Source organism: Mauremys reevesii, linkage group 15 (genome assembly GCF_016161935.1).
Source record: "Mauremys reevesii isolate NIE-2019 linkage group 15, ASM1616193v1, whole genome shotgun sequence".
NCBI classification, from domain to species: Eukaryota; Metazoa; Chordata; order Testudines; family Geoemydidae; genus Mauremys; species Mauremys reevesii.
In genome coordinates, this window is record NC_052637.1 from 38,278,112 (window position 1) to 38,290,703 (window position 12,592).

At 40.5% G+C, this 12,592-nt stretch overlaps 1 protein-coding gene across 6 annotated transcripts in view; it reads left to right on the top strand.

Annotated features, from left to right (window-relative positions):
• Positions 1–12,592, top strand: part of CEP112 (centrosomal protein 112) — a 270,371-nt gene that overhangs the window by 83,851 nt on the left and 173,928 nt on the right. For all 6 annotated transcript variants that reach the window (XM_039502349.1, XM_039502348.1, XM_039502352.1 and 3 more), the window contains 3 exons: positions 443–535; positions 1,791–1,850; positions 6,707–6,786. In XM_039502349.1, coding sequence (XP_039358283.1) covers positions 443–535; positions 1,791–1,850; positions 6,707–6,786 — 233 coding nt within the window. The remainder of the gene's footprint in view (positions 1–442; positions 536–1,790; positions 1,851–6,706; positions 6,787–12,592) is intronic.

Consider the following 12,592-nt stretch of genomic DNA (forward strand, 5'->3'; position numbering starts at 1 on the left):
CTACATCATGTTCACATCAAATATATATTATAAAAACATAGCAAATTTCAAAAACTGTAGCGTATTCCTAAACTATTGATTAACCTAGAGGAAACATGGCATCCACATTTTGGTCTGAATTACTGGAATGCTAAGATCGCTGATAAGAAAATGATAACTGACTGTATCCATTTTATTTTCAAAGTTCTTTCTTAAATCAGCTGCCTGTTTTGTTTTGTTTTTTATTTTTGTTTTGTAATTTTTGACTGCAGTCCCATCTGCACTCTTATGGACAAATAGAAATGAAGTACATATGACTAGTGTTGAAAAAGATTGTCTTTTCCAAATTTATAATTTTTTCTACTTTTTTAATGCAACTTTGAAAAGGGAAAGAGTAACTTATTTCTGTAGAGCAAATAGAGATTAAAAGACAAACATTCACTCTTCTATTAAATCCCTACAGGCATCTAATGTGATTGAAGAATTAGAACAGAGTGTGTCTGAATTAAAACAACAGTTACAAGAATCAGAACATCAAAGGCAGCAACAGCTGAGGGTGAGCCCTGAATTTTTCACTCAGGAAAAATGAAGAGCCCTTTTTACTTGTTCCTAAGATTTGTATGAATAGAATGCCAAACTAAGATATATTTTGGAGCTCTTGGAAATCAGAGGAGCCGATCCCTCTCCACTTAACAGAGTAGAACTTATTCTTTTGGCTAAGGCTTTTAAAGAAACTTTGTGGCTATTTGTCTTATTTTCCTGTGTGCTGAACTGATATAAAAATGTCTATCGTTGGATTATAGAGAAGTACAAAGTTGAAAGAAATCCCTGTCTCTGTCTTTCATAGCAGTATCTAAGTTTGTAAACGTTAGCATAAACTTGTTTCACGATTGTTACAGTGCATCCCTGTTGGATCCCTGGGTATCTCCTTTTCCCCACATCTCATCATGTTCTGTCGTTACTTGGGGAAGTGCAGCCATTTTGACAGGGCCGCCCAGAGGGAGGGGGAAGTGGGGCAGTTTGCCCCGGGCCCCACAAGGGCCCCGCAAGCTGCTCTGGGTTTTCGGCGGCGGGCGCCGCACGGTGAGTACAAGCGTCGCAGGCGGCAGGGAAAAAAAAAAAAAGCTGTGACTGCTCTACTGCTGCCGCTTCATTCTTCGGCGGCAATTCAGTGGCGGGTCCTTCCCTTCGAGAGGTACCCGCCACCAAAGACCCGGCCCTGCCCCAGGCCCCCTGAATCCTCTGGGCGGCCCGGCATTTTGATGGCACAGGAGGACTATGTATTACTGTCTTTGGAATCCTTCAACATTTTTATTTGATAGGGTGAATTGTTGTAAAGCAAGGAGAAAGCACTCTTCCTCCCCTCTTGCACTCATCAAGATCTATCTTCATTGCCTCCCCTCTTATTTTAGTCTGGGAAGCTAGGGACTAAGGGCTTGTCTACACAGATACTTACTGTTCAGCAAGCCAGTGTATAAATCTTCAGCATATTAGCTTGCTGTGCTCTAAATGGCCGTGTGGACAAGCCCTGAGACCTGTGTCTTCTGACTGGTATTCTGGAGACACCCCACACTAATCAAGTATTAGTAATAATGCCGTGTAATTTTTAGAACTAATATAAAACATATTAAAATTGTTTGTAGATTAATGTTTAATTACGAAATAAAGTTGGACACTTTGATTGATATGGACCATACTGCACTCTAGTAAAATGTACAGGTTTTGTCTAGGTAAAGGCTGCTTTTGAATTATAGCAATCTGTTTAAAGAAGTAGCGATTCCTTATTAAAAAATCAATTCCTCAATTTGCAGGATCAAGAACACAAATTTCATCAGGAAAAACTTCATTTAGAGCGGATTCATGAAAAAAAGGTAGAGTTTGAAGGAAAAATGAAAATGTTATGTGCACTTTCAGATGTCTTAGGCAGCAGCTAATGATTTAAATCCACAAATCCATAAAAAAGTGAATATTGGGCAGAAAGGGGGTATGTAATTGATGAAACCTAAAAGCTTGTCTAGTAATAAGCAGCTTTTAAACAAGGATTAAGCTGTTAAAATGTTTTCCAGAAGTATAATGTCTGTGGTTCGAAACATATTAATGCCTGCTATTTAATTCACTTAGGGTGAAATTCACCCCAGTGAAGAGAATGCAGACAGGGCCCTATTAGGTACTACTTTTGTTCTTACTGTAATTTTTCACTCTCTGCTATTGCTTTAGTAGAAGAAAGAGGGAGTTTGAAATTGCTATTGATATTTTAGCATTTTTCCCAACAAATACTTACTGTACATTTTACCTGTACCCATACATATGCTCTATCATCTTCCAGAGGTAGTGTTTAGAGAGCAGAATTTTTTTTTTTAAATTGTGCTTAGCACTTATAGTGCATATTTAACCTTGCAGCACTTTGCCAATATATACAAATTTTTATATTTAAACATCAAAGGTGTTGACATGAAACAGTCATTCATTGCAAGAGTTAATTATTCCACATGACTTTGTTTTTTTAATGACTTTGTCTTTAAAGTCAAAGCTGTGTTCAGCTGATGTAGTGATTAATAACAGAATGTATGTATATAAGTTTACCTAATAGACTTGCATGACTTATTTTTTAAGCATTAGTGACAAACTCATGATGTGAATTAATTGAAATACAGCTACACGTGAACTACTCTTCATTTACTTATAACAAAAGGAACAATGGATCTAAATGATGCATTGTTTGCTAGATCAGTGTTATAGAGGGCACACAATTTATGAGTTTACCCTGTATAAGCTTTATAGAGGGTAAAATGGATTTATTTGGGGTTTGGAGTTTATTTGAGGTTATCTGAGTGTTAAAGACAGGAACACTTCTGTTAGTTGCTTTCAGTTAAGTCTGCAGCTTTGGGGCGTGTGGATCAGACCCTGGGTCTGTGTTGGAGCAGACTGGCATGTGGGGGGGTAGAGTTAAGACTGGCATTGGAGGCTGGCAGGGAGACAGAGATTGGGAGCTGAGGATGGAGACTAGGTGGGTGGCATTTCTAGAATGGCCTAACTTTAGAGTGCTTGACTTTGCAACATTAATAATATTTGAATGAAGCTATTTGCATGTAATAAATGAGTCTTGTTTTAAAATGGCACACATAATTTTCTTTAAAAATATTAATGATTACCAAAACAATTGTCATTGCTACAAGAACAATTCAAGTCTAAACTGATGCAGAACCAGGTCAAAATATATGTGCGCATATTATTATTTAATTATTTAAATTGGAATGATTACTTCCTACCGTGTTCATATTTTATACTCTCTCTTCAGTTCAGCTTTCTTTTGCCTTTCTATCTCTGTGATATCTCTTGAGAGCTTCAGGTCAAGAATGAGTATTGTCATCCCATCCCTTAGGGAATATGCCCTTTGACTCCTGAAATAGATAAGATAAAGCTTATTTCAGGATGGATTATATAACTGTGTGATGATAAACAAAATGGGAAAAACTTTTGTTTTGATAGAGATTAGCACAGGTGTCCACATGTTCAGAAGCATTGATGTAACTGTATACTGTGAAAATCTTTGAGATGAGACAAAAAAATACATGAGAATCATGTTATTTACATATGCCCATAAAATAGAGGACTGATTCGCCTATAAAATACTAAAAATGATAGCATGTTTTTGATAAAGGAAGCGTGCATTATGAGGTATAATCTGTTCGCTTAAATACATACCAGTACATAATAACCTTTATTGATCTATGGTGACTATTCCCTGTTAAGATCGTTGAACATCAAACAAATAATAAGTAATAACCCTAAATGTCACTGTTTGATTAAGGATTCTAATCTACTAAATCAGGAACCGGTTAGACTAAATGGTTTTACAAGTAAAGGAAACACCTGCTTTTTACAAATAATCTGCTTGTATTCCAAACAGGCAGCTAAATGTAGTAATTGTGATACAATATTATCAAGAGCAGTTCTTGTAACAGCTGTTATACATATATAATATGCTAGGACAGTAAATACTGACTTCTGACCACCCTAATGGAAAATCCCTCTGTCTCTGAGAATGTTCCAAACCAGCTAAAAACTCAGACTTCCACACATTTAGCTTCTGTACTGAAACTTGCTACCAGTGAGTCTTTTTAACTGTGTTTTTCCTTTCTTGTTTTTCATCTGAGATATCAGTATGCTATGTTGGAGTGTGTCAGTTGCATCTTATAGACATTCAAGGTCATTGATACTAATACAGATTCTTGCCTAGATATTTTCTAGAGAGATGATTTCTGGTCATATTGTGCAAATACTTTTGCAATATGTAATCAGCTAAAATGTACTGGATTCCTGTGGTTCACATTGTAGAAGTTTATAGGGTGTGGGGGTTTATTGAATTTTCTTTTTTTTTCCCTGGAGGCTTCTGTAGAACTACAGAGGTGCTTTGTGGAGCCAGAGCTGTGACTTCCCATCATTTGTACATGTTCACAACACTTTTTAGCTGATGGCACATGTATTGCTTCTAAATGTTCTCAATGCCATTCTAGACTTCTGTACTTCAGAAACCGCATTTTCTTTGTTTGCTCCATCTGTTCTTTTTCTCCCTCTGCTGTAATTTCATCACACTCATCACTTTGAAATTAACAAATATTTAATGCCCACTTTATCCTAATATCAATTCTTATATACTATCAATAAATATAATAATGTATGCAGAGCCATGCAATCTCTTCAATTGGGTATACATAAAATTACGCACCGATTTCATAAGCCTCTGAGAACATTCATATTAATCAAACATCATGCTGCAAATAATTGGGTGCTAGAAGACCACACCCTAATTTTACCAGTGCTCTTTGTCTCAAAGAAAATATAGATATGTGGATAACATCTCCACAATATTACCTCAGCAATGCTCTAAATAAATAAATAAAGAAATCAATCCTTGACGCCTAACCTGCCTTAGGCAAAAAACTGTGTGAACAGATGTGCTTTGTACCATGCCTGGAAGGTTGACACTCTGAAACTCACTTCCCCCTGTTGGCCCAACAGAATCAGAGTAAAGAACCCTCCACAGATTAAAACTTGCTACTAGCCACCTGACACTAAAAGGTAGGGGCATGTTAGAAACAGCCTAGGAGCTCTGAAATGGTTTACAGGGAGAGAGGTGATCTCAGATAGCTAGGATCTATACCATGTAAGGCCTTAAAAGAACAAAATTGTCAGCTTAAATTGCACCAAGAAGTCTTTTTTTTAATCATTATTATTTAGTACTTGTATTATAATAGCATCCAAAATGTGCTGGGTGCTGTGCAAACATTTAAAGCAGTCCTTGCCTCAAAGAGTTTATAATCTAAATAGTTTTAAAAAAAGAGAAAAAAGATGAAATTAGGAGAAATGGGGTCTGTAAGATAGAGTAAGCATGTGTGTCTGTACACATCTTCTGGAATCTGTACATGTGAGGGGGGCAAGAGTGTTTGTTTTGTGTGTGTGTATGTACATATATATGATTATGTTAGTATATACATATTTGGCTGACTGAGGAGTTATATTTATGTTAAAGATTCTGTAAACTATTATGGGTGTGCATTTGTTTGGGTGTTAAGGTTAGATGCACAGTTCACATATACTGCAAAATTGCAGTACCCAAGAATTTCATAATGATAACAGATTAATAAACCTTGATTTATCTTGTGCTTGTTGAAGCATGTGGCTAAGAGTATATGCAGTCTTTCTCACATGCTCGTTGAATCACTCACCTTTTCTTTCAATGAGGGTAAAGAATTCTAGAGTAGTCCAGTTCTCTTCTTCCTCTGTATCTTTTCTTTCCACGGGGGCAACTGCTCTTGGATGTCATAGTATCTGAATGTATATCGGGGTCGGCAACCTCTGGCATGCGGCTCGCCAAGGTAAGCACCCTGGCGGGCCGGGCCAGTTTGTTTACCTGCCGTGTCGGCAGGTTTGGCCGACCACAGCTCCCACTGACCGCGGTTCGCCGTCCCAGGCCAATGCGGGCGGCGGGAAGTGGCATAGGTGAGGGATGTGCTGGCTGCGGCTTCCCACCACCCCCATTGCCTTGAGACGGTGAACCATGGCCAGTGGGAGCTGCGATCGGCCGAACCTGCCGATGTGGCAGGTAAACAAACTGGCCTGGCCCACCAGGGAGCTTCGTGCCAGAGGTTGCCGACCCCTGATGTAAATTATACTGTGGCCAGTATGCTTAAGTAACTTAAACCCATTTAATCATATTTTTTAAAAATGCTTTGTGAAAAAATCTTCTTTATAAAAATCTATTGTAAGTTTAAATTCAAACAAGTCAATGAGTAGGAACTCGTGTCTAGGCTATTAACCAGTGTAAGATATGGTTCAGACAAATCTGTATCTCTTATCTACCCTTTATTTCATGATCTCTTAGTATCCTCATACTGGCAATTGATACTAAAGAAAAAACTAGTTATTTTTAATACAGTTATTGTATTTTTAATGCTAGAAGTTTAACATTTCTTTGGACAGGAAGAAAAATCACACTAGTAGAGAAGGTTATATTCTATAGTCTCAGCCTGCTGCTAATTTTGCCCCTAAACTTTGTTTGAACTGTGGAAACATCACATTACATATGTTGATTATATTTCAACAACTTCTTATCTAAATCTATACGAAACTAATTTATTACGTTCAAAATTGAAATAATGCTCAATCATTCTGTTGGTCACATGCTGAAGTAGCTAAAATGTAAAATTTTTCTTTGAAATGGTAGATTCATGGCTTCCAAAATGACCTTGATAAAGAGAGAGGGGATGCTCAAAAGAAAATTCGCAAACTGGAAGAGGCTTTGAAGTAAGTGAAACGTGATAAAGAATAATTTCTTTCTTTAAATGTCTCTATGTTTTTATTCAAATTCAGTAAGTAGACCATATGCTTTGTGTTTTATAACAGCGCTCCTATAGTTTAGTTTGGGTCAACTTTCCATTATAAAAACTTATTTTTAGGGTTTTATTAGTCAGCTGTAAAAATTTTAAAAAAATCATTTCATCTGGTTTTAAGTGATAGGAATGTAACAAAATAGAAGTTAGTGGTTTCAGATGGTCTTTTCCCCTTAAGTAACTCAAACCAGCTTCAGTTTAGAACTGACATGTTTGCAGACCATAATTCCTTACTGAAGATTAGTTGTTGTGGACATTTATTAGAGGAATCAGGTTACAATTGAAATATTCATGTATTGTTGTTATTTATTTGTATTGTGGTAGTACCTAAAGTTGTGCCCCTAGGTACTGTACAAACAGGATTCAGTGGTTAAGATGCTACCATGAGACTCAGGAGACCTGGATTCAGTTCCCTTTATCATTACAGATTTCCTTTGTGACCTTTAGCAAGTCACTTAGTCTCTGTGTCTCAGTTCCCCACGTGTAAAATTTCCTTATCCTCCAGACCTGTTGTAAGGATAAATATATTAGTGATTGGGAAGTGCTCAGATATTGCAGTGATGAGCATTATATAAGTATATAAGATCGAAATGTATAAAAAAGAGGCAGTTCCTGTCCCAAAGAGATTACAATCTAAGTATAAGAGGAAACACAACAGATGGATACAGCAAATAGACTGGGGGAGTTCGAGCAACAATACCAATTTGCATGATAGCAGCCGTCATGACACATCATCTTCCGTTCCGTTGTTGAGTTTGTAGTAGGCATTATGATAGAGGAGAGTTGGAAGGAAGGATTTGAAGAAGGAAAATGTGGTACCTTTGCACATTTCTGTACAGAGTTCCTCCCATTCAAAAGGGGAATCATGGGAGAAAGTGTGAAGGTCCTTGTTGGAAAATTTTACAAATTGGCGGGCCAGGCAGGCATCAATTGCACAGAGGGTGCAAGTATTGACATCTTGATACTGTATAAGATATTACAGGTAGGGCAGGGATATGCCGTGAAATCCTTAAAATGAAGACTGATAATACGTGTTAGATATGGTGGAGAATGAAAAGCCAGTGGAGGGTTAGTCAAAGCAGTGGCCAAGGAAAATAATCTGTGCAGCAGCATTTTGGAAGGATATAAGTAGTCAAGATGGAATTTGTTGCGGCCAGACACCAGGGGGTTGCAATAGTCAAGATGATGAGGGTAACTTATCCATTTTATTTCACTAAAAAATGACTACTGGAAATGCACACTAACATTTTCAGGGAAATGCATCTGACAAAGTGGGTATTCACCCACAAAAGCTTATGCTCCAGTACATCTGTTAGTCTATAAGGTGCCACAGGACTCTGTTGCTTTTTACAGATCCAGACTAACACGGCTACTCCTCTGATTTTAAGGGAAGAATCGTAAGAATTTGTATCACTTAGATTTAAAAAGGCTGATTTGGATCTAAGATGCTATATTTGAGCTCATTTTGTGTGTCATATTGTATCTAGTAAGTGATTTTCCAGGATTTGTGCCTTGTATTTGGAGGCAGAATCTGAGTTTAAAACATACATTTCAGTTGTTTTGACATAATACATCTTGTGTGACAGCTTTTCACAGTCTAAGTAGCCCATTGTGTCAATGATTAATGAACAAAGTAGACTACCTTGTCTAGTGTGGTGTAAACCTTTGTAGTGTCTGATCTAACGTGTAGTATCTTGGGTCTAAGCACAGGGGGCCAAAATTAAAGACAGGGGCCTGGATTCTAATCTTAGATGTATAGTTTGAAATGCTACGTGTCTTGAAAATTCACTGTCATGCTAATTCAGTAGTGAATTTTTCAAGCTGTGTGAAGACACGTGCTGTACATCTGAGTTCAGAATTTAATGTGGGAGGCCATTTTTCAAAATTGAGCAGTTTAATGGGCTGTTTAAATCTGATAACTGGATTCTCAAATCAACACTTAAGAACATAAATAGCCCTTTTATTACACCTAAGTGATCATTTGAACATTCCAACATATTGAGACATCCAGTTTTGATAACTTTGACATGTAATTTAGGGCCAGTCATTCTTAATAGTGTTGAGTAGTACCTTAATCTGTAAATAATCCCATTGATTTAAAAGATAAAGAGGGCTGGATAAATTTGAAATCTTGGACTGAAGCAAAGATCTCATTCATACTTCTCCACTAATTCCATTATTTTTATCTGTATTCACCCACAAAAGCTTATGCTCCAAAACGTCTGTTAGTCTATAAGGTGCCACAGGACTCTTTGTCATTATTTTTATTGGTGATCAGAAAAATCAGATTAGGCCAGTATCCGTCTGAGTACTTTAGATTTGACAGGCCAGTGATGGTACTGAGATCTTCTGGAGCTGTCATGAGAGCCCCCATATCTTCTTATAAATATAATTTATATTGACACCCAAAGATCCCCAGTTGGGATTGGAGATCCATTGTTTTGGACTTTGTACAAACATAGATAAGAGATAATTCCTGCTCCAGAGAGTTTACAATCTAAATCATCATCTAACAGTGTCACCTGACCTCCTTATGCACAGTTCTTCTTCGAGTGACTATACATGTGCATTCCAATCTTGTTGAGCCCAGCACAAGGTTATTGAAAACTTTTTCTCTCAGAGGTACCCATTGGGTGGCTCAAGCTACCATTGCTGCCGTGCATCACTGCATGAAGGTGGAAAGGGCAGAGCCTCCCCTAAGCCCCCTTAGTTCCTTCTTACTGCCTGTGACGGTCATTGGAACTCTGTTCAGTACCAAAACAGTTCTGTCTCGGTCCCAGAATTTGTAAATATAGTGTGTGTTTATGTAATTAGTTTAGTCTTCAATATACTTAGGATAGTAAGTTTTAGTTGTGTTTAAAAGAAAAAAAAAGATTTTTTTGCAAGCTAGACATGGAGCAAGATTTGGGCGGGTTGTCCTTCAGTCCCTGTTCAGAGACGCTCTGATTCCGTCATCTGTTTTCATGACTTGTGAGTCACCAGGAGTGGAATGCACATGTGCAATCACTCAAAGAAGAAAAAATGGCTACTGACCTGTTCCATAACTGTTATTCTTCAAGATGTGTTGCACATGTCTGCTCCACGATCTGCCCTCCTACCTCTCTGCATTGGAGTTTTCTGTCTAAAAGGACCCAGTGGTGGTCCTTTATACCTGCATGCAGTGTGAGCTGCCCCAGTGGGTACCGCGGCGGGAGAAAAATTCTGACAACTGTTCTAGAGGCACACACACACACCTACAGTATAATGGACATGTAGAAAACATCTCGAAGAGTAGGTTACAGAACAGTTCAGTTATGTTTTTTTCCTAACAGTGGAAAAGAACTTATCTCTATGGGCAACTGATAACCTGTCTCCAGGTGTGCCCCAATTTTATCTATTCTGGACTATTTATTATACCTGAAGTCTGAGCTTTTCCTTGTCACCATTCAAAGTCATCTATCAACATCTCAACGTACTGTTTCCAGTTGGCAATTGAAAATTCTTCAGCCATTCCACTATTGTAAGATTCCTCAAAGGACTAGTTAAGATATCTCCACTAGTCAGAAAACCTATCCCAATCTGGGATCTTGGTGCTGACAAAATTAATGCATGTTCCTTTTGAATAACTGGGAGAATGCTTTTTAATTTAACCTGTTGCTAAAGACATTTACAATTAAAAATTTCAGGTCATGTTAGACTTAATTGTCCACAGAAAGAGCCAACCGCTCACCACGGCCCACACGTGCCTGCGACTGATGGGCCACACAGCTGCGTGCACCTATGTGGTAAGCCATGCCTGGTTCATCTGAGGCCCCTGCAAGCATGGCTGGCCTTGGTTTACGTTCCCAGCAGCCACCTCCTGGACTGAGTGGTCACGGTGCCGAGCCACCTCTTCTTGTCTCTGGACTAGTGGTGGGATCCCAAGTCAGTGCTGCAGGGAGTCCCCTTCGTGACCCCGGCACCCTTGCTCACCTTGGTCTCAGATGTGTCTGATCTGGGCTGGGGAGCCCATCTGAGCAAGTTCAATACCCAAGACTGTTGGCTGCAAGATGACCTAACCCTTCAAATCAATGTCCGGGAGCTCAGAGCAGTTTTCCTGGCGTGCCTCACCTGGAAGGCAAGGTGGTGCAGGTCCTGATGGACAATACTGCTGCAATGTGCTACATCAACAGGCAGGGCGGCGCCAGGTCTTTGGCCCTTTGTTGGGAAGCGCTCATCCTCTGGGACTTTTTTGTGCGGCACGCCATTCATTTGGGGGCCGCCCACCTGTCCAGAACCAAGAATGTCCTGGCGAATCGTCTTGGCAGATCCTTCTCATCTTGCCACGAATGCTCACTCCATCTAGAGGTGGTCAGCCTAATTTTTCGCAGGTGAGGAACTCCCCAGGTGGACCTGTTCACGTCCACACAGAACAGGAAGTGCCATGTGTTCTCTTCTCTGCTGGGCAGGGAAAAGGGTTCTGTGTCAGATGCCTTCCTGATTCCATGGTCGGGAGCGCTGATGTATGCCTTCCCACCGGTGCCGTTAATCCACAGAATCCTGCTCAAGGTGAAGCAGGACAGAGCGATGGTCATTCTTGTAGCCCTGGCATGGCCTCATCAGCACTGGTTCACCATCCTCCTGAGTCTTTCGGTAGCCATCCAGTTGCAGCTGTCTCTTCAGCCGGATCTGCTGTCCCAAAACCATGGGAATCTGCTGCATCCGAACCTAGCGGCGGTGCACTTGACGGCCTGGTTTCCGCATGGCTGAGCGCGGAAGAACGACAGTGTTCCGCCGTTGTCCAGCAGGCCCTGCTGGGCAGCAGGAAACCCTCCACCAGGCTACCTACGTGGCTAAGTGGAAGCGGTTCATGTTTTGGGCATTGGATTGCCTCATCCGGGTGGAAGAGGCCCCCTTGCAAGAGATCTTGGACTATTTACTGCACCTTAAGCTCCAGGGTCTGTCGCTGTCCTCAGTGTGCACCTGGTGGCCATTTTGGTTTTCCATCCTCCGTCTTACGGCAGGTCGGTCTTCGCCCATCCCATGACAGTGCGGTTCCTGAAAAGTCTGAAGCATCTTTACCCACATGTCTGGGACCTGGTTCATCCTTGGGACCTGAACCTTGTGCTCTCCAGGCTCACAAGGCCTCCATTTGAGCCCCTGGCTTCCTGCTCCCCTCTGTTTCTCTCTTGGAAGGCCTTCTTTTTGTTCACTATAACTTTGGCCCGTAGGTTGTCCGAGATCAGGGAGCTCACGTCTGATCCGCCTTATACGATAGTCTATAAGGACAAGGTCCAGCTGCGTCTGCACCTGGCATTTCTGCCCAAGGTATCTCCCAGTTCCATATCGGTCAGGACATATACCTATCTGTCCTCTCCCCGAAGCCTCATACTATGGATGAGGAACGCAGACTGCATACTCTGGACGTGTGGCAGTTGCTGTCCTTCTACATAGAGAGGACGAAGTCATTCTGTAAGTCTACACAATTGTTTGTTGCTGTTGTGGACAGGATGAAAGGTTGCCCAGTGTCTACCCAGAGAATCTCGTCCTGGATCATGGCTTGCATCCGCTACTGGTATGAGCTGGCAAAGGTGCCCACGCCAGCGATCATAATGGCTCACTCGACTAGTTTTCAGGTGTCATTGGCGGCCTTCCTCACTCAGGTGCCCATCCAGGAAATCTGCTGCACAGTGACCTGGTTGTCCGTCCACACGTTCACTTTGTACTATACGCTGACCCAGCAAGCTCAGGCTGATGCTGGT